At 51.4% G+C, this 27,292-nt stretch overlaps 1 protein-coding gene across 7 annotated transcripts in view; it reads left to right on the forward strand.

Moving 5' to 3' along the window:
• The window catches only part of GRID1 (glutamate ionotropic receptor delta type subunit 1), a 687,534-nt gene that overhangs the window by 190,052 nt on the left and 470,190 nt on the right, over nt 1-27,292 (forward strand). For 4 of the 7 annotated variants that reach the window (XM_086381183.1, XM_086381179.1, XM_086381181.1 and 1 more), the window contains 2 exons: nt 20,545-20,750; nt 25,964-26,086. In XM_086381183.1, the coding sequence (XP_086237309.1) occupies nt 20,545-20,750; nt 25,964-26,086 (329 nt within the window). The remainder of the gene's footprint in view (nt 1-20,544; nt 20,751-25,963; nt 26,087-27,292) is intronic. The other 3 variants (XM_086381184.1, XM_086381180.1, XM_086381186.1) reach the window with 1 other exon arrangement.

Consider the following 27,292-nt stretch of genomic DNA (forward strand, 5'->3'; position numbering starts at 1 on the left):
GAAATGCTGGACTGGAAGAAACACAAGCTGGAATCAAGATTGCTGGGAGAAATGTCAATAACCTCAGATATGCAGATGACACCACCCTTATGGCAGAAAGTGAAGAGGAACTAAAAAGCCTCTTGATGAAAGTGAGAGTGGAGAGTGAAAAAGTTGGCTTAAAGCTCAACATTCAGAAAATGAAGATCATGGCATCTGGTCCCATCACTTCATGGGAAATAGATGGGGAAACAGTGGAAACAGTGTCAGACTTTATTTTTGGGAGCTCCAAAATCACCACATATGGTGACTGCAGCCATGCAATTAAAAGACGCTTATTCCTTGGAAGGAAAGTTATGACCAACCTAGATAGCATATTCAAAAGCAGAGACATTACTTTGCCAACAAAGGGTCGTCTAGTCAAGGCTATGGTTTTTCCTGTGGTCATGTATGGATGTGAGAGTTGGACTGTGAAGAAGGCTGAGCGCTGAAGAATTGATGCTTTTGAACTGTGGTGTTGGAGAAGACTCTTGAGAGTCCCTTGGACTGCAAGGAGATCCAACCAGTCCATTCTGAAGGAGATCAGCCCTGGGATTTCTTTGGAAGGAATGATGCTGAAGCTGAAACTCCAGTACTTTGGCCACCTCATGCGAAGAGTTGACTCATTGGAAAAGACTCTGATGCTGGGAGGGACTAGGGGCAGGAGGAGAAGGCGACGACAGAGGATGAGATGGCTGGATGGCATCACTGACTCAATGGACATGAGTCTGAGTGAACTCCAGGAGTTGGTGATGGACAGGGAGGCCTGGCATGCTGCGATTCATGGGGTTGCAAAGAGTCGGACACGACTGAGCGACTGAACTGAACTGAACTGAGAGCTGATTCACCTTGCTGTAAAGTCGAAACTAACACAGCATTGTAAAGCAACTATACTCCAATAAAAAATAATTTAAAAATAAGTTTGAAATATATATTTAAAAGATTAATTTATTAAGATTTTAAAAATTTTATTTTAATTAGATGATTTAATTTTAATTAAATTTATAATATTGTGATGGTTTTGCCGTACATCAGTATGAATCAGCCACAGGCATACGTATGTCCCCTCCCTCCTGAGCCCCCCTCCCACTTCCACCCCACACCGTCCCTCCGGCTTGTCACAGAGCGCCAGCTCTGGGTCCTGCATCGTATATCAGACTCCCACTGGCTATCTGTTTTGCATACAGTACATGTTTCAATGCTGTTCTCTCAGATCATCCCACCCTCTCCTTCTTTCAGAGTCCAAAACTCTGTTCTTTATTGAAATACCTATTTGTGAGTGGCTAGATGAGTCTGGAGATCCTGGGAGAGTCCAGGCTAGTAATGTAAGTCAGGCGTGGATGGTATTGGAAGCCACAGTACTGGATGATATCATCTAGGGGAGATAAGAGGTTGGTTAGGGCTTTGGAGAGAATAGGGTGCTGACTCCTGAATTCCAGTTAAATGGAACCCCTGGCAGGTGCTGTTCCCCACTGGCTGTAGGGATCATGACAGTAACACTGTCATCTCAGATCCCCCCTCCCTTTCCTTCTGGGATCCTATGCTGGTCCTGATCTCTGAAATCCTGATTCTGCCTCATTGTATTAAGAATACATGTAATATTCTTATATGTAATAAAAGAGTTGGTGATAAAATATAATAACGGAGTTGGCAGTTCAGCACATGCGTGGTGATCTCTCATTTCTGACCTCTTGGCTTCCAGGAGGAGTGTGAGTTCAGAGTGTGGGCTGGACCAGACCCTGGGTATCTGGGGGCTTGGTCCTACCCATCTGCAGACCTGGTCTCTTTTGAACGTTTTAAGCCATCCTCATCCTCCGGATATTTCTCTGCCTCTCTATCCTCCCCAGGCCTGAAATCTGTGCAGCTGACCCTCAGAGGTTTCTTGAGGGGCACACGGTGGAGCCCCACCTGAGATTCATGACTTTCCCCACACCACACTCTCCATGCCCCCTCCCAGAAGAGCGCTCTGAGGACCATCAACCTGACCATCCCTGTTGCTGATGTATGTAGTCAGAGGAAAAGGGCAAGGGAGCGGAGATGAGAAGGGGACCTGACACCAGAGCTTTGATTCCTCCCATTGCCCAGGAACTCGAGCCAGCCAACAGACAACTGGATTTCCTTTTTGTCCTGGTGACACGGCTGCATATATTTCATTTCCTAACGGAGTTTTATTGCTGCTTCAGGATGGTAGGAGTAATTCTGAATGCTTTCCGGGGCTCTCATTTCCTTCCAAACTGGAGATCACTAGGATCATGATGAAAACTCTGACCCAGAACTGGAAGCTGCATCTTTAACTGCTCTTGCAAAGTTGTGGGAAAAGGCAGCTGTGGGTTATGAAAGAGCCTATTTGGTGCCCAGAGCAGAGGCTGCGTGGCTGCTGCTGTGGAGAATGGCAGGCCGGCTGTCCACCCGGAGCTGTAGAGCTCCATAATGTAGGCGCTGAGCTGCCAGCTGCAGACTGGGGCAGCTTGGTCCCAGGGCCACCATAGGGCAGTCCCCACTCTGGGAGTGCTGGCCTGAGAGGGGGACCCTGGGAGAGTATGGGTTTATTTTAACTGTTGGTTTTCCTGGAAGGCAGAGGGAGCTAATAATAATGAGGGGGTTCTGTGTGGCAGATACATCCGCATAAAGCAGAGAGGCTAAGGGCAGAGGCTTTGGAGTGGTGGCTCTAGCACCTACCATTCTTGAGTCTCAGTTTTACCATCTGTAAAATGGGGATGATGATAGAACTGCCTTGCTGGGGTGAGTAGATAAGATGGGGAGAGCTGGGCACAGGGCCCAGGGCCTGGCGCACTGCCAGGATGTCCCCCAGGGTCGCTGCTCCTGGGGAGGACATGGTGGGCGGAGGCATGTGCTCCATGCCAGCCTGCGAACAGCAGCCCTGCCAGCTGCTCCTCTCCAGATGCAGGACCCAGCTCTAGCGTGGGCTTCTGCTTCAACCAGGAGTGTCTTCTTGGACATGGACTTCCTTCTCTGGACAGAGAATTGCCTTTAATTCATTAATTTGCACATTTTTTCCCCACGACGCTTTGTTGAGCTGATATTAGGCACCAGGCTCCATGCCTGGAACTCAGGATGCGCAGTGATGAATCAGATGCTCAGAATCCCCGGCCTCTGACCAGATACACCTGCTGCTGCTGCTGGGCTTGGGCCCCTGGGATGCTGTGGCCGGCCCAGAGTCACACAGAAGTCAGGGGGCTTCCTGGAGGCCAGGGCATGGACTGTGGACCTTGGGGCTTGACGTTCTATTGTATTCATTCCTCTGGAGGCGGCAGAGTCTGGTGGAGTCAGATCTGCTCTGTTTCTGGAGTGATGGAAGCTCTCTGGACTCATTTTCTCATCTGTAAGCCAGGAATAGGAACACTGCCTTCACAGGCAGGCTGTGAGGAGGTCGTGAATTGGAGCATGCGGGGCTAGCACACCGGAGATACTCTGAGACTGGTCTTTGTGCCCCTCCTCCCCTACCCAGTGCTCCTGGCCGGGAGGACGTTTGCCCTTGGGAGGAGGAGCAGGACTGACCTTGGCTCTGGCGGCCACGTTTCTGTCACTGTGGTCTGCCCCACTGGCATTGATCAAACTATTAGCCTAGTTGTCCCCACCCTCCTCTGAGCCCTGGAGCAGCCCTGGCATTTCCAGGACCTTCCAGAGCCTGGTGATGGATGGTGCCACAGTCCAGGCCTCGCTTGTGATGGGCCCAGGCGGGCGTGGGCATGTGATGGATCAGCCTGCGGATGGTATTTTGGAAGGAAAGTTCAAATTATATTTCAGGATAATACCCTGCCTCCCCGGCCCCCACCCTGAATCCCATTTGTAATCTGGCCCAAGAAGTTCTGGCGGGAGTTAACTAGCTTGTGATGGATGGGCTGGCACTTCCGTTCAGCCTGCAGATCCTGACTCTTAATTAATATAGATGTGGGTTTAATTTGGGGGGTTAGCAGGCCTGCATGGGGCCACAGAAGCCCTTGGCCACCTGTGCTTGTTCCCAGACTTGCCTGGGCCAGGGTGTCCAGCCGTCCCACCCATTCTCCCAGAGCTCCTGGTCTCTGTGGACCCCTGGCTCTGTTATGACTGGTCTCTGCCATCCTCCTGCTTTTATTACCAAGGGAGGCGCCCTCCAGGTGGTGCGGGGAGGCTGCTGCACAGGCACCATCTTTGGGAGTCAGCTCCCCGACCCAGGGGAGGGTGGGGGAGGCCAGGGTGAGGGGAGGGCACAGCTCTCTCCTCCTTCCCGGGCACGGTTGTGGTTTCTGACCATCTGCGTGGTGTTAGGGGAGATGAACTGCTGGCGTGTGTGTAAGAGAGTGGGAGTGCATTGTGTGTGTCCGTGTGAGTGTGTGTGCATGAACTGAGTACCCCTGTGTGAGTGTAAGTGTGTGTGTGAGTGGGTCATGGGTGCAGGTGTGCATACATGAGAGTGGGGCTGATGAATGTGTGTGAGTGTCGTGAGCCCTGGTGTGCTGGTGAGTGTTCAACAATGGCTTTCCAAGGAAACAGAAAACTATAGTTTCGCTGGTTCCTGGGGTGTAAATACTCCCACAGTGGCTGATTTTGAGTGGTGTGATGTCCTTGAACATGTAATCGGGAAGGGATGTGTGTGTGTTAGATGCTCAATTGTGCCCGACTCTTTGCGATCTCATGGACTGTAGCTTGCCGGGCTCCTTTGTCTATGGAGCTCTCCAGGCAAGAATACTGGAGTGGGTTACCATTCTCTTCTCCAGGGGATCTTCCCAACCCAGGGATTGAACCTGGGTCTCCTGCATTTCAGGCATTTTCTTTACCAGCTGAGCCGCCAGGGATGATGTACCATTGTGTGGTATTTCAGATACAGCAGACATTAGTAGCTCTGTGAACACAGATAATAGTAAAGTATAGCCAAATAACTAGGAAGTGATGAGTTTTGTGTATTTGTCAATTTTATTTGTAATGTAATTTGCTTAATTATATGTTTGTTATTTGATTTATAGTGACTGCGTTGGGTAACTGGCTCACAAAACTGAAAATTTAACAGTAGCCTCTCATGAGATGGTTCAGGCTGGTTCCAGCATACCACTGTGTGAGTGAGTGTGTGAGATGAATGTGAGTATGTGGGTGTAGGTGAGTGTATTTGAGTGTGTGTGAAGGTGTGAATGTGAATACATGAATGTGAGAATGTGGACCTGAGTGTGAGTGTGTGAGCACAAGTGTGCCCGTTTATGTGTGAGCATGCAAGTGTATGTGAATGAGTGTGTGGATATATACACAAAGTCAATGCGTTTCGGGGCTTCCTTGGTGGCTCAGTGGTGAAGGGTGTGCCTGTCCAGGCAGGAGACGTGGGTTCAACGCCTGGCCCGGGAAGAGGCCACACACCGGGAAGCAGCTAAGCCCGTGCGCCACCAGCACTGAAGCCGGCACGCTCTAGAGCCTGTGCCCTGAAGCAAGAGAAGCCACCGTCATGAGGAGCCCGTGTAGCAATGAAGACCCAGCACAGCCAATAAAGAACAGAATAAAATTATTTAAAAACATGAGCTTTAAAGGACAAAATCAGGGGCAGGCTCCAGCCCAAGAACTAGGAGGGAAGAGGCTCAGATCCGAGGGAGACTGAGACGCCCAGCACAGCAGAGCCTGGCTGGGCCCAGTCCCATCAACATTCCGGAGCAGAGGGGAAGAGGGGAGGGCTTCTGTGCACCTAGCCTAGGTCTGGGGCTGAGTGTCTGTCTTCCCACAGCCGAGCCCCTCTCTTGTATTTCTGCTTTTGGTTCCCCATCCACCAGCCTGGAAAGTATAACTGGTGTCCCTGATACTTTATTCCTCCCTCGCCTTCCTTTCCTGCAGCCAAAGGCCCTCCTCTCCACCCCAGCGCTCCTGCCTGTGTCCAGGCTCCACTGGGTCATACCTGGGCGGTGGTTTGGAAATTTTTATGACCGATGGCCTTTGCCCTCCAGGTCACGCTCCCTCTTGCAGAATTGTCAAGTGGATTTTTCAAAATCCAACCCTTTCTCCCACCCCATGCTGTGTCCACACTACTTTCTGTGGTCTGCCATGACTTAGACTTCAGCCTCATCTATACGACACCCCTGGGACCCCCACTCTGCTATACCAAAGAAGGCGCTGGTGATGCCGTCAGCACACCCACTGCCTCTGGCTCAGTTTCACACCCCGCTTCACCACTTCCTGGGTGGAGGACTCCTGCCCTCCTTTCAGCTGGCACTGCCCACACTTCCCTCTGGGGCTGGCACAGAGAATCCTTCCCCAGACCGGTGTTTATGCACTGCTCTCCACTGTGAGGTCTTCATGGACAGCGATCCTCACCAGCCTGGCCCCCATCTGGCACCGGGAGGTGTGAAGCTCCACGCACGGGTGCCTGTGTGAGGGCAGAGACTGGTCCTGCTGCAGAAGCTGCCTTCAGAGGCCCCCAGAGGGGCAGGGGCACCCGTGAGCCCCGTGCTGCGCTTCACTCCTAGCCGTGGTTGGCACTGCCTCTTCAAAGGCAAGTTCCAGAGGAAACAAATTAAATCTGAGTAAATATCAGGGGGTCATTATGTAAATTAAATGCATAAGTAAAAGAACATTTGTCATGAGGTCAGCAGAGAGCTGTGAAGACTGAGGTTTCCTGAGCCGGGGCTGTGGAGGAGCAGGAGGGGCAGGGTGGTGCTGGAGGTGGCATGGAGGGGGCAGTGTCACTGGGGAGACAGGCCCATCGTTCCGAGCCCTGCTCACATGCAGACTTTAGTCCAGGCGCTTGTATCCATCCTCCTGCGTGCTCTCTGTGGTGGTCCCCACAGGAGGCCCCACCCTGCCCATTTTACAGAGGTGGCAACTGAGGCTCCGAGAGCTAAGTAGGCATGATCAGGCTATAGATGACAACATGTATGAGCCCATCTCCTAGTGTCAGGCTCCAAATCCCGACTCTCCTGCCTGGGAGCCAGAGCCCTGCTTTGGAAAGGCCCCAACAAGAGTTGGGCCGCAGCTGCTCAGGCCGCCTGGCTCTGGTCATGGGGGATACTCAGGCACACAGGGGGATCCGGGCTGCCTCCAGAGCGACTGACTTTGCTGCCCCCCAGTCCTGCCTCTGCTTCAGAGACTTGGAGTAAGCCATAGGGTGGAGATGGTGTGACCGGGGCCACAGTCCTAGTCCCAGCTGACCCAGGGGTCCCTCTGATGCCATTCCTTCTGTCCTGCTGCTTTCTGGCCAGTCCCAAGAATGCCGCTGTGGCTCTCCCCCTCAGGAGCTCATCGGGCTCCGTGTCCCTCACGGCCACACAGAGCCATCAGCAGGTCTGGGCAGGCTCCAGGGTCCAGGAGATCCTTGGTCCTGATGTTCTCTTGGCCTGGAGCACACGTCTCTCCTTGTGGGAAAGACCATCTAGGCGTACGGGCTCCAGGGCTGAGCTCTCTGAAGGTTTCCTGGAGACCCGTCCTCCCCCAACACTGCCCCAGAAAACAGACTGCTTCTTGGGCATTTTTCATGGGTCCTAACGCAGCTTCACAGAGAAGGCAATGGCACCCCACTCCAGTACTCTTGCCTGGAAAATCCCATGGATGGAGGAGCCTGGTAGGCTGCAGTCCATGGGGTCGCTAAGAGTCGGACACGACTGAGCGACTTCACTTTCACTTTTCACTTTCACGCATTGGAGAAGGAAATGGCACCCCACTCCAGTGTTCTTGCCTGGAGAATCCCAGGGTTGGGGGAGCCTGGTGGGCTGCCGTCTATGGGGTCGAACAGAGTCGGACACGACTGAAGTGACTTAGCAGCAGCAGCAGCAACGCAGCTTCAAGCCTTGCATGTCTGTTTCCATTGAGCTCCTTGTCTGATCCTCTCTCAAGCCTCCACAGTGGTTATGGCACAGTGGACAATCAGACACGTACTTGCAGAAAGCCTGAGTCAGAGGCCAGTCCCATCTCCTTGGCACTGGACGTGGGAGGCTGCTGCTGGTCCTAGGGCAGTGAGGAATGGTGGGGGCAGTGAGGATTGGGGTCAGCCAATGGCGTCCCTCGGCCTTCCTCCCCTCCCCCTGCCTTGAGCAGGTCTGAAGATGTGGAACCCAGCTCAGAGCAGTTTCCAAGTCAACCTAGTTGAGCTACCATTTCCAGGAGCGTGGGCTTTTCCCCACAGTGATAATTTACGAAATTAATGAAGATGCTGCATTTCACTGTGTAATGTCAGTTATTAATACTGATTGCAAATTAACAGCTGGTAATAGCATGCGTCACATTTCCATCTTCTTTCCGTTTCTAAAAGCTAGACTCTAGCATTTGGCCAGCTTGCTGTGAAGCTTCTCTGGAGCTTTGTGCACCTAATGTGATCACTCTGTAGGCTTGGGTAGGGGTCTGGCCTACCACCAGCAAGTCCCATACCTTGATGTGACACAGAGCAGAGTCTTTGACTCAGTGTGTGGCTGTGGGGTTGAACCAGCTCCGTTCAGAGCTGGGGGCTAATCTGTGAAATGGGTGTCATCTGGCAACGCCCTAGGGGTGTGTGAGGCTCAGGTGGAGTGTGTGTGACGGGACCTGCCTCTGCGTGTGCACATGGTCAGGGGCTCTGACCTGCCTCCTTCCCATCCCTCCCCAGGAGCTGTTGGCTAATTGGCAGATGCGGGTAAAGAGCTCTGACTCCAGCGATCTAGGTTTGAACCCCAATCCTGCCTCTAATGGGCTGGATGACTTTTGGCCAGACATTAGCGTGTCATGGGAATTAAGTAAGACGATACGTGCCAAATGCTTAGCATGGTGCTGGCACATCAGGCCTTAATAAGCAAGTACTGTGATGATTATTCCATCATCCTCACCACATGGCTTTGTTCCTGCCATGCCTCCAAGGCAGGTTGTTTGTTGATGGCATTATCAAGGAGCAAAGTCACTGTCTTTGGGGGCCCCTTGGACATTCAAATGTGATTTTTTTGGCTAAACACTTGGAATTCTAGATTTGCTTCCAGTTGTTGCAGTTCAGTCACTCAGTCATGTCCAAGTCTTTGGGATCCCATGGACTGCAGCATGCCAGGCTTCCCTGTCCTTCACCATCCCCTGGAGTGTGCTCAAACTCATGTCTGTTGAGACAGTGATGCCTTCTAACCATCTTATCCTCTGTTGCTCCCTTCTCCTCTTGCCCTCAATCTTTCCCAGCATCAGGGTCTTTTCCAATGAGTCAGCTCTTCTCATCAGGAAGCTCCAAATTGTTGGAGCTTCAGCTTCAGCAGCAGTCCTTCCAATGAATATTCAGGGTTGATTTCCTTTAGGATTGACTGGTTTGATCTTGCTGTCCAAGGGACTTTCAAGAGTCTTTAGCACCATAGCTTGAAAACATGAATCTTTGGTGCTCAGCCTTCTTGATGGTCCAACTCTCACATCCGTAATGCCTGGAAATCACTTTTCTAGGTTTGCTTCCAGATCTTACTTAAATTGAGAAGAGTCCAGGAAAACATCCAGAAATGTCTCAAAGCATGATTGTGGGTTGTTCCTCTTGCTGGCTGTGTGATGTTGATGGAGGGACTCCTCTGGTTTCAGTTTTCTCATCTGTGAAATGGGATGGTTGTCTCTTCCTCTGGAGAAGGCAATGGCAACCCACTCCAGTGCTCCTGCCTGGAAAATCCCACGGACGGAGGAGCCTGGTAGGCTGCAGTCCATGGGGTCTCGAAGAGTCAGACACGACTGAGCGACTTCACTTTCACTTTTTACTTTCATGCTTTGGAGAAGGAAATTGCAACCCACTCCAGTGTTCTTGCCTGGAGAATCCCAAGGATGGTGGAGCCTGGTGGGCTGCCGTCTATGGGGTCTCACAGAGTCGGACACAATGGAAGTGACTTAGCAGCAGCAGCAGCAGCAGCAGCAGTCCCTTCCTCACAGACTGTGGGGAAGGAGGACATAAAAGACACATGTAAGGATTCAGCAGCAAAAGGAGAGGGAGTTTCGGTTCTGGGCTTGCTTGCCGGGCTCTAGGGACCTAAAGGCATGGGGTGGCCTTTTGGGGCTGGTGGTCGGTTTCCTTAGGGACCTTGTGCTCAGCCTCCTCCGGGGCATGTCCAGTTTTTTCAGTGGGGTCTTGGTTCCTTCCTGAAAGGTCTGTTGGTGCAAGAAGTGAAGGAATTTAAGCCAATCCTACCTATCTTGGAGGAAGAATTGCTAAAATCAATACCAAATACCTAGTAAGTGAGAGGTGACAGGAACATCAAGCTTTATTTGTGAACATTTTAAGAATCATTAGTGTATTATGGATTCTTTAGAAATATGATCTCAGTCCATTGATGGAAAGGAATTGCAAATCAGAGGGACTATTTATTGCAGTGGGAATAAGGGGCCTGCCAGATTAAGAAAAACTACTGAAGGAGCCAGAAATTTGAAACATGAAAGACAGTAGCAGATCAACACTGCAGAATTTTATCCAAGTACTGGAACCCAGCTTGGAACAGAAGTTGGTGAGGGATTATTTTATAAACCTATTTTCATCATAACATGTGTAAAATGCAAATTTTGATCATTATGTAAATTAGTTACTTGGTGTAATTTACTTAATTCAAAGCACTTAATGCAGCGTGGTATGTTTTTTTTCCAAAGTGCCAGAGTAGACGTTTATTTTAAATTGTTTTTAATCTCGGTCTTCCAGCGTGATTATTTACAATGTTTTTCCCCTTGTGTTTGTTTTTTAAATGGAAAAGAATAGAGTTTGGGGGAAGTGAGCATGTTGTGATCCCACGGTGTCCTCCTTCGCCAGGCTCCAGACAGTGGGTGTGAGTCAGGCTCACACATGGACCTCTATGTCTGAAATGACACGCGTGTGCACATGCTGTGTGAATGTGCTCACAAGAAGTTTTCCAGACGACTCTTTCTTCTTTACAGAATCTGCTCACGTATGGTTTCGTGGCTTGTTCTGAGACCTGTTTGAACAGAAAGCTCCTGGATATTATTGACCCCTATTATGGGCAGAAATCTGCTCTCTTTCTCACAGAGTTTTCAGTGTCAGCCCTTCCCCTTCAGCCACTTTACAACTTTGGAATTTCCATTATCACAGAAGGGAGAGCTGACCTTTTTAGTCTTCTATTGTATCATTCGATTGTCAGGATGGCACCTCCCTTCTTGATGAGCCTCTAGAACAAGAGAGATGATTTGTTCATTTGGGAACCTTTTGGGGCCGTTTCCAGCGCTGATATAAGGTTGGGAGGGAGCTGGCAGCCACTGAACATCTATGTTGCCCTGTGGCCTGGTAGATCCTCAGTGGAGGATCACAGTACTCCTTGGAGGCAGGTGGGGTTAGCCCTGTTTGCAGATGAAGGGATGGGCTCAGAGAAGTGGCTGCCCACGGTCGCGGGGCTTGTGAAGGGTGGGATTTGAATGCTTGCTTGTGCTTATTCTGTGGCCCCTGGAGTGTGGCCAGTGGGGCCACTGCTGTGTGCCTTTCCTTCAGCTGTATCCCTGGTCACCATGCCAAGGGTGTTGTGTTATTACTTAGGTAAGACAAGGCTGGCAGATCAGGAGACAACTCCCATTGAAAAGATAGTTTGTGACAATCCCCAGATGGAGGGGGTACACCATGCCTTGGGTGGCCACTGAGGGAGGCACCAGGGCTGATCAGGAGGCTGGGGAAGGGAAACTATGGGCAAGAGCCCTTTATGTGATTTCTATAGTAAAGAATGGGTGAAGTGGGGTAAGCAGGTTCAGAGTTGGCTGCTGCTGCTGCTGCTGCTAAGTCGCTTCAGTCGTGTCCGACTCTGTGTGACCCCATAGACGGCAGCCCACCAGGCTCCCCCGTCCCTGGGGTTCTCCAGGCAAGAACACTGGAGTGGGTTGCCATTTCCTTCTCCAATGCATGAAAGTGAAAAGTGAAAGTGAAGTCGCTCAGTCGTGTCTGACTCCTAGCAATCCCATGGACTGCAGCCCACCAGGCTCCTCTGTCCATGGGATTTTCCAGGCAAGAGTACTGGAGTGGGGTGCCATTGCCTTCTCCGCAGAGTTGGCTAATTGGAATAATTTTGGCAGACTCTGGGGCATGGGGTGTCCTGAGTTGTCTAGTACCTGGTCCTGAGATGACTGGAGCAGGTGAATAGTGGCTCAAAATGTGGGAGTCCCATGGAGGAGGTGGTCGGGGTGTGGGCTTTGGGGTGGCTGGTTTACATATGAACGGGGTGCTTTGGGGCAAGTTGTTTACTATCTTTAAGAGTTGATTATCCCTCTGAGGGGCGGTTCTCCAGGGTCAGCAAAGTGCCACATGTCAAAGCGTCTGAATACCAAAAATAAAAGACATGGTTAATACAGAGGGCAGGGTTTTGGGGAGTTGGGGGTGGGAAGTCACTCTGAAGGACTCCCAGGGCCAGCTGAGCAGCTGAGATTGTGACCAGGACAGGGAAGACCTCCTTCCCAGATGAGAACCTCTGCAAGAAGCCGTAGAACAGCAGCACTGTGCCACCACGAAATGGGGGATAGCACTTGAGGGCCCTTCTGCTCACCTGTAGCCAGCCCCTGCCTGGGCCCTGGGGGCATTAGCTCTGGGGTGACCTTGTCACCTCATGACAGGGAGAGGCCTGCATCCTGCTTTCCTGAGAGCCGGCTGGATGCACCACACCTGTGGGTGTCTGCTCCTCTCTTTGCTGAACTCCCATGGGCCTGCTTTGTGACCACCTGACTTCCCTGGAGATGGCTTTTATCACACCCACACGGACTGATAATGCATCCGTGAAATGCAGTCTGCAAATGAAGCACTCTCTTGTGTTTCTTGGCATGTGGGCGGTGCTCGGTGAACGGTGGGGCGGAGCCACTCTCTGCTCTGACATGTGGGCGGTGCTCAGCGAATGGTGGGGCGGAGCCACTCTCTGCTGCGGGTTCAGTCTTACATGCAAGACTGAGAGCTCCTTGAGTTCTTGAGGACAGGGCTGTCAAGTTTCCAGGTTCTGCTGTTCCCAGAGAGGCGGTCAGGAAATAGTCAAGGAAGGAGAGGGGGAGAAGGGAGTCAGGGACCCACAGCTGGGCAGCTGAGTTATGGGAGGTGGGGCACCAAGTGGATTCTGAGAAGAGGGAAAGGGCATCAGCTTCTGATCGAAGCCACAGCAGGCGGGTCTTTGTGATCTCTTACCTTGGAAATTGTGGGTGCTTCCTCCTCTGCAAACCCAGCCTCCGTCACACCCCGGTTCTGTAGCTATTCCATGAATGACATGAAAGGTGGCATTTTGAATTGGTACTGGGGAGGGGAGTAAGCAATACGGGGAGAGAGGAGCCTGAGCAGAGGTCTTGGAGATGAATTTGAATTTGGGTAAACTATTTGAACCATGTATTTGGAGGCCAAATACAAAAGGAATTTTTCTAAAAAAGTCAGTAGAATGAAAATTGTGTCTCAGCGTTGGAAAATTTGCCAAAAATCCCCAAACACTTCTAACTGTGAACTTCTGGGTATGAGGTGGCAGCCTTTATACATACATATGTATATTACAGATGGTAAAATATTCTTTATAAGTACTCTCAGTGCTTGGACATTTCTTGGAAATTGAAAATGGTATAGGAAGCAATTTGAAATGTGTCCTTTTCATTTCAATTACTTTTCAGAAAGTATTTAAAATACTCATGACTATATGATTTTTTTTTTCCCCTGAAGGAGTAGTGAGATAGTTAGAGATATAACCTTAAATTCTGGGGGGAAAAAGCTTGCCCAATTTCAATTTCTTGTTTGCCTCCATCGGATACAGGACAATTACATTGTTGGTGAAGTTGCCCTGGGTTTTAGCCTGGTTCTTGCTTTGGTTCAGTTTGTTCCACTGACTTTGGCTGTACGTGACTCTGTGCTAGCCATGGAGACTTGGGCTTGGACAAAGACATGAGAGAGATCTAGTTCTTGCTTCCCTGGTCCTCGAGCTTTGAAACTTGGGGGACATATGAATTCTGACTTGAGGATCTGAGATGGCCTGCAGGGAGGTATGGTTTCAATTGGGCCTTGATGGAAGGATAGTAGTAGTGTTAGCAGCTCAGTCGTGTCCGACCCTTTGTGACACTATGGACCATATAGCCTGCCCGGCTCCTCTGTCTGTGGAATTCTCCAGGCAAAATACTGGAGTGGGTAGCCATTCCCTTCTCCAGGGAGTCTTCCCAAGCCAGGGATTGAACCTGGGTCTCCTGCTTTGCGGGCAGATTCTTTACCATCTGAGCCACCAGGGAAGCCCGATGCAAGGGTAGGGCTCTGTAAATTTCAAACTGGGTGAATCTCAGCTGAGAGTGTAAGTGCACACATGGGGGATGTATATGGGAGTGCTGTGGTGGTGTACTAGGTGTGTGTGTGTGTGTGTGGAGGGTGTCCAGGGAAGGGCAAAGAGCTTCTTTTTCTGGAGTTTGGGTGTGTGGTTTCTGCTGGTGGAGGCAGGTGATGGTGATACAAAAGTAAAAATTAAAAAATGTTGCTAAGACCAGAGAGTCTCTTATGTATCAGACTAAGATGTATGGAGTTTATTTATGTTCAATAATAAAGTCTCTTGAAGGTTTATTGTTTGTTTGTGATTGATGGCTTCTTTTGAGAATATTAATTTCTGGGCAAATTTAAAAGAAATGTATTATTCATGGAAAGTTTTAGAGGAGAGCTTTATCATAAGCAGATGTGAAGTCTGCAAACATCCTGGCGGACGGCACTGGTGGGGAGGGCCACAGGGTCAGGGGGACCTCCTAGGAGGCTGTGGCTGAAGTCCCGGGGAGGAAATGATGGTGCCAGAACCTGTGAAGGGGCCGTGGAGATAGGCTTGCGCTGGGATGTTTAGGAGGAGAGGAGAGCCCTTGGCCAGCCTGGGTGTCTGGTACTGATGTTCCCTGAGCCCGGCTGATGGGTGATACTAGAGGGAGGCTCAGGAATGTGGGGGTGTGAGCAAGAGGAAAGAGGAAGGAGCCGAAGGAGCCCGAGAGCGTCTGGAGGCCCAGAGAGAAGAGAGAGGGCTTCAAGGTCAGGTGGTCACAGGCTGGGTGTTCTGGAGAACCCATGGAAAATGAAGAGAGAGAAGGGCTGCTGTTGGTTGATGGCTTTCGCAAGAGCTTTAGAGCACTGTGGAGTGGGTGGTGGTAGGCAGAGAAGTGAGTGTTGGGACCTGGGCCCAGCATTCGGAAGCTGGTCCGTGGAGGGGAGGAGAGATGGGGCCGGGGAGGCCTGGGGCTCGGGCACTGTGTTCACCTCCTCCCCTGCAGGTGGTGGAGACTCCGGCTTCCTTGCCTGGCGGCTCCACACTTCCAGTCCTCCCTATGCCCAGTCCCCATCATGGGGCGAGCAAGGTCCTTCTTCGTTCTGCGTCCCACATGCTTCCTTCTGCAGCTTTTCACGTGCTCTCTCTGGTCAGGAGCGTTCTTCCCTTGGCAGTTTCCAGGACTGGCTCCCACCCTGACTCTGCCAGCAGTTTCCTGAACCCCAGTCTCTACTTTCTTCGCACTCACACCACTGTTGGAAATTACCTACTAGGCATGTTGTTTGTTTCCAGTCTGTTCTCCAGCCCCTGAAATGTAAGTCCTGTGCCAGCAGGACGACCATGGGCTCATTTGTTCTTGTGCCCCAGACCCTAGGAGGGGGATCAACACAGAGAAAGCTCTCTGTGAATGTTGGAGGGAAGAAGGGATGAATGAATGTCAACAGGATGACTTGCATTGGATGGACTTCTGGGGACCAGGTCCCTTGAGGGTGGGCCAGTGCAGCTGAGGTCCATCCTGGGGTGCTCACATCAAATTCCTCACAGGAATGTACTTGCCCCTGTTCCCTAAACTGCTTCCTTTCTCTGGGGAGCAGGGTGCCTCTCCCGGGAGCCTCTCTCTGTCATCCCTGTGGGTGATGACAATGTCCTTGTTCATGGTTCTTCCCCCGCCCAGCCACCTTGGAGAGCTGTTAGCCATTTGCCTCCTCCTGCCCTTTCTGGGGCTGACGGGAGGCCCCTCTGGCCCCATCGTCTCCCTCTCTAGTGGAGATGGGTCTGGTTGGAGGACCTGCACCAGTGAAGGTGGGATGGGCTGGCCAGTCTGCACAGAGAGGTCCCAGTGGAAGGGCCTGGGCCAAGGTCCAGACCTCTGTAGGGGCCAGGGGGCTCCTGGGATGGTCACTCTGGTACCCTGAGAGCAGCCCCATCTCTCTGGTTATCTAACTTCTTGGGGAATTCTCCCTTTTTGGGGAGCAGTGGTGGGCAGCTGACTTTGTTGGGGGGTGGGGGTAGGGTGGCGTTACAAACTCAGTCTTACAGGGAGGAAGGGACTTTTGCTGGAGAAGCAGGCCTCCTTGGCCCCATTCCTGGGGAACAGCAGGCAGGCGGCAAAGTTTACTTGTGCTCTTGACTGTCATTCTGTCCCCAGCCACCCTCCCAAGTGCAGCTGAGCACTGATTTCAGAGGCTGAGAGCTGACCTTTTCAACCTAGTGGGAGCAGGCAGCTGTAGCCAGGGGCTGTGGTCCCATGGGAGCGCTGCCTTCAACCTGCATCACTTATTCCAGGTATGAGGAGCCAGCCGCTGGCAGGGAGCTTAAACTCTCTCTGATGGCTCGGCTCCATCAGGGGCTGCCCAAACAGAAGGCGGAAACCCAGCAGCTCAGGGGTTGCAGTGCGGGAGCTCTGTGGGCTTGTGTTCTCTGTGTGTGCATGCCTCTGTGTGTACCTGTGGGTCCCAAGACAGTTGCCACCCCATATGGAACCTCCTATTCCCTGAGGAAATGAAGCAGTCTTGTGAGTTGAGATGGATTTTGGCAGGGGGACCTCAGGGAAGAGACTGGAGTGGACTTCTCCCCCAGCTTCTGAGAACTGGTCATGCTGGCGTGACACATGAGGATCCTGGACCCCTACCAGACTCATGGACCTGTGGGCGCACACACAGCCATGTTGGAGCCCTCATTGCACATATGCTCATGTAAAGCATGGCTCTGCAGATGTGGCCAGTCTCTGCCACTTTAAAGATTTGCAGTGGCCTTGAAAGGCACCGGAAGTGGGGTGGGAGCTGGTAGATGGTGGATCTCAGAGTACTACCTTCATGCGAGTCCCATCAACTATGCTCAGCTCTGGGTCAGAGCCAAGGCCATGGGGCAGTGAGGACTGTAAGTGTCCAGGTGAAGGGATAGGGCTTCAGAAGCTACCAGTGTCCTCCCTGGACTGGCTAACACTCAGTACCCCATGTGGGGAAGCTGTGTGTTGGAGTGACTTTTTATGATACAGGTCTTGCTCTTTCAGTGAACTTTTCCTAAGGCGTATTAGATATGATGCATCTGATGAATTTGGTTTATCAGTTAGTTATTTCTGAGAAGCAGACCATCCCCGGAATTAGTGGCTTAGAACAAGTCATTTATAAATAGTCGTTTTTGTGTATTTGTGAGTGTGTGTGTTTGTATGTGTGTGTGAGTCTGTAGATCTCTTCAGTTCAGTTCAGTTCAGTCGCTCAGTTGTGTCCAACTCTTTTGGTCTCACTGGAGCATCTGAATTCACGTAGCCCGGGGTAGTTGCCTGGTCTACCTGATCCTTCTCCACATGTGTCTGCATCCCTCTGGAGGCTAGCCGAGGGCTCTTCTCCTGGTGGTGGCAGAGTCTGAGGGTGGAAACAGAAATGCCCACTTACTCTAACCTCTGCTTGTACCAAGTAATAGCGGTCTTATGAGTCAAAGCAGGTCCTGTGGTTGTGTGTAGGGGCTGGAAGTGTCTTCAAAGTGGCAGGGCAAGAAGCACGGTAATAGGGAGGCCCAAGTGCAGCTCGTCTCCTATGTTTGGACCATTGCTTACACTGCATTGGTTAAAAGACAGTTTCTCAGGCAGACCTGCACTGGAACTTTCTGAGATGACCCATCACATATGGTCTATATTTGTGCTATTCAATATGGTAACCACCATCCAGATGTGGCCATTGAGTATTTAAAATGTGGCTAGTGTGACCAAGGAACTGAATGTGTGATTTTATTTAATTTTGATGAAACTAAGTTTAAATTTAAATAGCTACAGGTGGCTAGTAACAGCCCAGATTGAGGGGGGAACATCATGGATCATTTGGGCACAAGCTGTTGCGTGCCTGGCGCAGGAGGCCACTGCTGATTTGAATGTGGGTGTTTGCTGGGTACTGAGATATTCACAAGCTTACCCTTAGCAGGCGCGGACTGTGCCGTGTGCTCAGGAGAGGGAGGGGCCAGGGTTGACACCGGCCCTGAATTGTTCAAGTTGGGGTGTTGCATTTCTGGTCCTCGAGCCATCTCTGCCCATGTGTCCTGCCATTGCCTCTGATAGGTGAAGAAGCTCTGAAGAACCTCTTCACACTTTTCTTTCTAAGGCTAAAGATATCTAGGGTCCCAAGCAGGTTGGTGGGGACTGCATAGCCTCTCTGGGGGATCCAAGGGTTATTGACAGCCTAGAGCCTGTGTGTTGGGAGCCCCTGATGCTGGGGCAGATGTAAGCCACTGTGTGGTCCTCCACTGGTCACCTTTGCGGGGGAGTTCGGGGGCTTGATGCAGAGGGCCCATCCTGCTGCTTGGTACCCTTGAAACCCTCGTGCTTTGTCAGGCAGGCATCTCTGGGCACATGTTTGTGCTCCGGGGCCCAGGCTGATGATGGACAATGCTGGCTGAGGTCATGGCTGGGCTAGAACACATGAGCATGAATGTCAGTCAAACATTTGCGATCTCTCGGGCTCTCATCTGGGGACTGCCGTGTCCTCTGATGGACGATTAGGAGGTCAGCTCTCTGTGGATCCCAGATGCAGGCCCCTGAGATGCAAGCAGGGGGTAGCTTCATGAACTGTGGTTCCTCACAGTCCTCTGAAAATGACAGTCAGGGACTTTCATTCCCAGCAGACAGACGAAAACACTGAGGCACAAAGTAGATGGATGGTTTGCCTGGGTGTTAAGGGGCTGCTCTAGGCTGTACGCATCTGAGCCTGCGGCAGGTGCTCAGACCTGTTCCAGGGCTTCCCCTCGTGACGGGAAATAGGGACCCTGTGCACCCACCCCCCGGAGCCCCAGTTATGACTCCACGATGCTGTGGCCTCCTGCCTGGCACTGCGCTTGGCTTTCCATGGCCATTCTTGTCATATCCAGCTAGGACTAGACTTACTGTTGAGCCTGACCTCTTGGCAAGATGGGCAGGGAAGAGACCACTGCTTGCATGCTGCAGCTTGCATGGTGCCTGGCACATGTAGAGTTCAAGAATATTTGTGGAATAGGCATGAAGTGAAAGTTTGTGAAAAAAAGATTGGTTGGAAAAACAACTGGGTTGAATTAACACTGTATACTTTGAATTTGGGTGACTGGCTGGGCCAGAGTGTGCCCAGGGAAGCCTATCGACAGCCCAGGTGCTGGAGGAGGACAGTTTGTGTGATTCAGGCTGGCCCAGAGTGTCCCCTGGAGGAGGTGGCTCAGGGGCAGGGCCTGCCTTTGGGAGCTGGGATACAGATATGGACCAGATGAAGGAAACATCCCAGGTCTGAAAAAGTGGCCTATGAACTGAGACTCTGGGCTGCAAGAGATAGAAATCCAGACCAAGTTGGCTCAGGTGGGAAAGGGTGTTTTTTGACTCGTGAAACTGAACAGTCCAGGGGAAGCAGGCTTCACAGATGGATCCAGAGGCTTGAATGACATCAGCAGGACTGTACCCTACTCTCGGACCTGCTTGCTGGGTCCATTTTTGGGCAGATCACCTTTTGGAGAAGTCAGATGCTCATGCAAGGCTGCTGCTGAGAGATTTGGTCCTAATTAAAAAATGTTCAGCAGTGCTTGCCATCACAAGAGTAAGTTTTCACCAATGAGCGACATAGCTGGGCCCCAAACTCCTTCTGGACCCCTGCTCCCTGGTGATTTATTCCAGCTCCTCATGGTCCCCTCCCGCCCTGGGCTTTCATTCTGCCCTCTTGGTGACCGCAGGGGAAACAGCAGACCTGTCTCCCAGATGCTCCACCAAAATGCCAGGATGGCGCCCAGTCCAGGACCATCCCGGACGACCTGCTCACCCCTGATCCAGTCAGGATGTGCAGTTCTCATTGGACTTGAGGGGCAGTCACTTCAGCTGGAAAAAGAGGGGATGAGGAAAGTTCATCTAGGAAAATCAAGTCTCTGGAACAAGACCATGCCCCAGACCTCAGGGCTGGGGGGTGAGGGTACAGGGTATTCAATTATAAGATTGGGGCAGGGACCGAGATTGGAACCACGCAAGGCCAGGTCAGTCAGTGGCCTTAGCTCATCACTGAGGGTCAAGGAGTCACAGCCCTGGGGAGCAGAGCCAGGTAGAGGGATTGGGGGTCCAGGGTTAGGGGCCACCACCACATATAGCAACCAAGACAGAACTGCCAGGACTTTCACTCCTATTGGATGAAAAAAATAGGGAGAGAAAGGGAAATTTTCACGCAGGACACTTTTTGGCTCCAGAACCTGTTGGTGGCAGGAAGTGCTCCCTGCGGTGGGAGACACTTACCCGGGGGCTGGATGCTGGTATAGAATGTTGGCACCAAATAGACGTCTTGCATTCCTTTGTTCATTGGTCCACGGAGGCAGACTTGAGTCCTTGTGGAAGGCTTATATGGGGGGTAGTAGTGTTAGACACCCTCCAAGGTCCCTTCCTGCTTAAAGATGGTTCTCTCCCCTCCTCTTCTCCACTGCTCAGATATCCGCGGGCTCCAAAGCTTTCTGGACCAGGCCTCGAGGCTGGGCCTTGACGTGTCTTTACAAAAGGTGGACAAGAACATTAGCCACGTGTTCACCAGCCTGTTCACCACGATGAAGACAGAGGAGCTGAACCGCTACCGGGATACGCTGCGCCGTGCCATCCTGCTGCTAAGCCCGCAGGGGGCGCACTCCTTCATCAACGAGGTAGGTGATGGGGCCTGGGGCCCCAGGAGCTCTGCCCAGGGCTCCCTGCGGGGTGACGCAGGTGGGCCGCGGGTGCTGTCTGCTCGGGCATGGCTGGAATGGGTGTTGGAAGCCCTGGATGCTGGGCCCACAGCTCATACCACAAAGGGGGAGCCCCCAGCACAACTTGGCTCCCAACTGGTCCCTGACAAGTGGTGCAACGTCTGCCCAGATGCTGAGAGGCTTGGGGCTGCTAGAGGGAAGCCTGCTTATAAGTCACTGCCAGGGATTTCTGTGGCAAAGTCAGGCCTTTGTTGCTGTTTGTTTCCTTTTAAGTTTCCTCTCTTTGTTGACAGGCATAAGCCTCTAGGGATAAAAGAGATTTCCAGCTCTCTGCAGAGGTGGGCTGCTCTTCTTGGGGATGTGTTCACACCTGGAGGAGGTGTCGTTTGCATATGCTTGCACATGTGCTTACTTTTTTGGTGCCTGGGATAATCAATGCTTTATTTTCTAAACACCTCTATGAGGGGTTAGGACCTTCTAATGAAGACAGGGCCCGCAAGTGTTTGGGAACAGACAACTAGAAATACCCTATGAGCCAATTGATCGGTGGGACCTGGTGATCTAAAGGCAAAGAAGTGACAGTCTGGAGTTGGACTCCTGCCTCTCTGGCCTGGGTGGACTTGGGACTGAAGGAATCAGGGTACTGCCGAACGCTTCCTGCGGCTTTCTTTCTAAGCCCGGTCACTTTGTTGGCCCTCTCTGAATGTTAAATGAAGTGAATGGCAGAATTATCCTAATTCCACTTGATGTCCTTTGCTTGCTTCCTCTGCTTTCCCCTCTAATTAATTATTACTCAAAATGCTACCTCATGTATCAGGAGCCAGCACGAAGCCCACTGCTGGAGAGCTTAAAATTCGGGCATGCTTAATTTCATGCAGTTGGCCGGCCGCCATGCTGCTTTGAGCTAATCAGGCCCCGGATCACGCTGGTGGTCCAGCCAGACTGTGAGGTCTGGGCGGCGGCCGGCATCTTCACCAGAACACACTTCCCTGTATGAAGTGACTCAGGCCAGTCATAGGCAGGCGAGGATTAGCAGCACTAATGCGCTCGAGGCTTTCTCAGAACGTTCCTGCCTGTGTCCTGGCCGGTGTCTGCCCCTAGGCAAGCTTTTCTCCTTGCTGAATTCCGTCCACTCTAGGAGTCTGCTCTGGGCTGGTGTCTGCCAGTGGCGCCAGGCTCCACCCCTCTCTCTTCTCGCCAATCCCTTGCCTCTTCTCCTTGCTTGCAAGTAGGAAAAACGTTGGTTTTGGAGGTAAGGGACTTTGGAGTCAAGTCCAGCTCCCCCCCTGACTCTGTGTGACCCTGAGTGATTTGCTTCACCTCTGAAACTTCAGTATCTTTATCGGAAAGTAGGGATGGAGGGGGTGACGGACACAGAGCTTCTCAAGAAGCATCCGTGCTCATACAGTGTTCACACTCAGCATTTCCCTTCCAGAGGAATTCAGCTCCCCACTCTCTTTCTAGGCCCTACAAGGATTTACCACAGAACCAAGATGGGCCTAAAGATAGCATTTCCAAGTGGTTAATTATGCAGACTCCTGCAGGGTTGGATGCACATGACTTGGCTTTGGCCGGTTGGCTTCTTGATCCCCCAGCGCTTGTTTGCAAAGCCTTTACTTTGCTGGGTGTGCAGAGCTGGGGTTGCCCGGAGAGTGGCTGCTCTTAATATTGGGCAAGAATGACAAGGAGGGAGAGATGGCAGGAGTCCGTGGGGGTTGGAGAGCCCCTGGGCTTCATGGCCTCCATCTCCAGCCCCTCAGAGTCTTGGTCTCTGGTGCCATATACCTGCTGTCAAGAGGAGGGATTGCCATCAGTTCCTGGGTGCCCACCACAGCCTGGCGTTCTGTGTGCCTTCTCTAAGCCTCACACTTTGAAAATGAGGCAACTGGAGCTGAAAAAGTTAAATGACTTGCTTAAAGTCACGCAAGCAGCCATCAGGGTTTAATCAGGACTCAAGCCCAGACTGATCCACTCCAAAGCCCCTGTATGCCATGTTGCTCTGTATGACTACAGGCACATCTCGCCTTATTACGCTTCCCAGATACTGTGTTTTTTGCCAGTTGAAGGTTTGGGGCAACCCTGTGCTGTCAGATGATAGTATCTTTTAGCAATGAAGTATCTTTTAATTAGGGTATATACATTGTGTTTTTAGACAGAATGCTATTGCAGACCATAGAATACAGTATGGTGTAAATGTAACTTTTATATATCTGGAGAAACAAAAAAATTTGTGTGACTCATTTTATTGTACTATTTGCTTTATTGGGGTAATCTGGAACTGAATCCATGCTATCTCTGAAGTCTGCCTCTACGGAAAATACAAGCATAGACGTTACTGTATTGGGTAAAACTCTGCTGTGCTGGTTTCAGCTGCACAGCTGAGTGCTGTGGGAAGGTATAATTCAGTTGCCTCTGTCGGGGGTCTGATGGAAGTTTTTAGGGTGCTTATGCTCAAAGAATTTTAGTGTATCTACTAAGCATGGTAGAGGAGGGACTCTGGACTGTGGAGGTGAACGTGACCTGAATGGCTGGCTAGCTTAGCAGGTCCCTTAAGAGAGACTTGATGATGCCAATCCTGGAACAAAACCTCTATTCACTGCTCCCAGGCATTGCTTGGGCTTTTCAAGCAGAGTAACCCAGCCTCTTCTTTGTGATGACAAGGACAGAGGATGTTCACAAGGGTGTCCCACTGCCAGGACATGTCCTGAATTTTACAAAAGATAAGACGTTGGTGTGGGGAAGTAAATGGCCTGACCACCCTTACATTGTTGATGATGTGTTGATGTCAGACAGTTAGGGATGGGCCAGTTACAGTGGGGGTGGGTGATGTGGCCCTCCCAGCTGTAAGTCCTTCCCTTCCCTGCTCAAAGAGCCTGGCTGATGGGAGTAAGGGAGGACAGGGTCCTGCTTGACTCTTTCACATTTTGCTACATGTGAATCTGTCGGGTGGACTGGCATTTTCATGGTCGTAAATGTCAGATTCTATATGACGTGGACATGGCTGTCTGGGACCTGCCAGGCTGTTCATATGCTATACTGGGAGCCACTTCCCTGTCCAGCATCCACGCACACTCAGTCCCTGCAAGGAGTTTGGCCTGGGAGCCCATGTACTGCTGGCCCATCTGTGATCCCACTTGCTAGGGGCTACCTTGACCAGGGTTTGTGAGCTTGGAGAATCTAGCCTTGATGGCAGGTGAGTCAAATGAAGTGCTGTAGGCCAAGGCACTGGAGTCCGCTGTGGGGCCCTGTGGGCTCATATAACAGGCCCTATCCCTGAGGGCTTGAGTGGTAAAGAATCTGTCTGCAGTGCAGGAGATGGGAGACATGGGTTGGATCCCTGGGTCAGGAAGATCCCCTGAAGGAGGGCATGGCAACCCACTCAAGTATGCACCTGAAAAATACCATGGACAGAGGAGTCTGGTGGGGTGCAGTCCTTGGGGCCGGGCCACGAAGAGTCAGACATGACTAGGCACACACACATCTCAAGTTTCCCTCAGCTTTTATCTCTCAGCACTGTATCCACATTTCCTCCTCTGAGATCTCTCTCTCTCTTTTTTTTTTTTTTTAAATCACAGTCTCAACAATTACTGCATCAGTGCATTATCTTTAAAAGGCTCCCCTTGGGGATACTGGGCTCAGAGGTGACAGAAGACCTGGAGACCCCTGTGAGGCTGCCCTGGGTGGGCAGTAAGGACACAGGCCATGAAGGGGAGCTTTCTGTGGGCTCAGCACTGGGGCTCCCTTAGTGAGCAGAGGCGGCACCTCCCAGTCATCCCTAATTGGGGCTGAGTTGGACTCACTGTGAGCCTCACTTCTTCTCTGGGCCATTGCTGCTAAGCAGGCATTCCGGAGGATGGTGACAGCAATCTCTGATGCTATACTCGAGGTAACCTGTCAGCCCAAACCACCAGCCAGGGAAGGCGGTGGCAGTCCTGAAGTAATCAAGGGGACAGCTGCTGAGAGGGGCTGAGGGTAGGGATCTTGTTCCTGGCCACCGGAGCCCTCCCCTCTGCTCAGAAGTTCCTTCTCTCTCTCTCTGTTTCACAAACAGATGAAATATTTTAATAGCTTTCATTTAATTCATTTGTGAAATCCCCCCAAACTGGTATTTTGATTAGAGTTGCTTTGGATTTATAGATTAATTTTGGGAGAAATAGTAACTTTACAATACTTCTTATTCAGTAACATGTATTTCTTCATTTTTTAAAAAGCTTTCTTTAATGTCCTTCAGTGAGCTTTTGTAGTTTAAGTTCAATTTGTGTACTTATTAAAATATATGTTTCGCAGTGCAAAATGTTTGAAAATGGCTGGAATAAGGAGTTAATTAGGAGTTAAAAGAGCACATTTAGTATATATACAAAGGAGTAATAATTCCATGATCCTGGACTTATTAATTTTTTGTATATTGCTTTCTTTCTGCTGCAGGCTTTTGTTTAGGAAAGGAGCTCCTTCTTTAATTTGTCTAGCATTTAATGAGTCTGAGTGCTGGGCTGAGTTCTGTGTGTGTGTTAGTCACTCAGTCGTGTCAGACTCTTTGCAACCCCATGGATTGTGGCCCGCCAGGCTCTTCTGTCCATGGAATTCTCCAGGCAAGAATATTGGAATTGGTTAACATTTCCTTCTCCAGACCAGGTTCTGCGGTGGGTACTAAAGCTACTGTCTCTGCTCTCAGGGGTCCCCCAGCTTGGTGGGGAGGACAGAGGTGTTAACAGCCCCCCTCACCTATAAAAAGCAGCGGTGTGGACCAGGTTCGGTGAGAGCTCTGAGGCTGGAGCTATGCCCTCTGCTCCAGGAGAGGTGGAGTGGTCAGGGGGCCAGGCCTCCCTGGAGTGAGGGACACTGGGTCTGGATCTCTAGGAATGAAATCTCATCAGCTTCATGGTCAAGGTGAGGCTGGAGACAGGGCTCTGGAGAGCCCCTGGGTCTTCAGGGTCGCACGTGTGGTGTGGTTGCCACAGCAGGTGTGTTGGGCAGGGAGTGGTGAGGCTGAGGCTGAGAAGGCAACAGGAAGGGGCTCCCTAGTCCAGGGGTGGGAGATCCGAACTTCAGGACTGCTTTGTTCTTGGAGTCCTTTCCAGGGTTTTCAAGATCAGTTGTCTATAGTGGCCTCTATAAGCTTAGCCCCTGTTCTGTTGGGAGATGTGAATGTCTTACTGTTGTTTCTTCTCCAGGTCAGGTTTGATGCAGAGCACTCCAGTCCACAGTCCATTTTGGCCCTGGGCTTCATCTCATCTTCTTGGAGGAGATTCTGTCCATCCATGTGTCCATCTGTCCATCCACCTGTCCATGCATCCGTGAGTCCTTCCATCCATCTGTCCGTCTATCCACACAGTCATCCATCCATCCAGTACAGACTGGGTGTCTGCTATGGACCAGGAACCGTATCAAGTACGAGCTGGAAACGCAGTGATGGTGCCTTTTCCTGGAGACCTGACGTAGCATCACACGCTGTGGCTACACTGTGGCAGTGGTCCTGCTGGGCATGTGCGCTGGTGACCGAGAGGGGGCGCCTCAGGGCCCTCCTCCACCAGAGCCTCCTCTGGGTGTACGTGGGACTCCAGGACTTTCCTTCCAGGTCTCATCCACCGTTTCTCCGCTTCTGTTTGTAACTGTATGGGGCTCCCTCTTTCCTTTTGTATCCTCTTTCTTTCTCTCTTCTCCCTCCCCGTCTCTTTTGTTTTACTGGGAAAAGTAGAAAAATTAAGCTCTCTCAAGCATTTATGGAGAAGAATTGCCAGTGCTTGCTCACAGTTCACGAGGCAGGCGCTGTCCACGCCCTGCCGTCCATGCACCGTCCAGCTCTGTGGGGCCTCTTCCTCCCACTGGAATGTGACCTCCTCGAGGGCAGGGACTGAATGTGTCCACTGTTTTATCTTCCAAGAGCAGCACAGGTCTTGGCCCACAGTAGCTGTTGAGGGAATGAACGGATGGATATTTTATATTTCTTACCTTCAGTGGAAAGCTGTATTTTTCTGTATGTGCCTCCGTTGCCTGTTTTGGGCTGGTCCTCAAGTCCTTGGCCAGCTTATCCTCAAGGGCTTTGATCTTAAAACTTCTGCTTTTGGGAAGGCTTAAGTTTGCTTCAGAACCGTGCCTTGGCCTGGTCTTGGTTCCTTGGTCAGCGAATGGGGTAGGCTGTACCTGTGGGTGGCATGTGGTACCCCGGGAAAGAGTGGTGTGCAGGGAGGCGAGTGGATTAGGAGAGGCCTGGCAGTAAGTAACTCTGCAGACAGATTGGACGACTGGACACACACACACACACACACAAACACACACACACGGACACAGGCTGACAGAGTGATACTAGCCAACCAGCCACATACACCGGTACGAGCAGACCGTCAGACTAACTAGCACAGTGCAAGAGACACTGACCTGTGCACATACACAAGCGCGCGCGCGCACACACACACACACACACACACACACATCCTGAGAGGCATTGCTGGTGGCAGAGCAGTCTGGGGAAGGCATTGAAATGCTGGGAGATAAACAGTGGC

This window comes from Bos grunniens, chromosome 28 (assembly GCF_055505025.1).
Source record: "Bos grunniens cultivar Pamir isolate PY7600 chromosome 28, Bosgru_T2T1.0, whole genome shotgun sequence".
Lineage (NCBI taxonomy): Eukaryota > Metazoa > Chordata > Mammalia > Artiodactyla > Bovidae > Bos > Bos grunniens.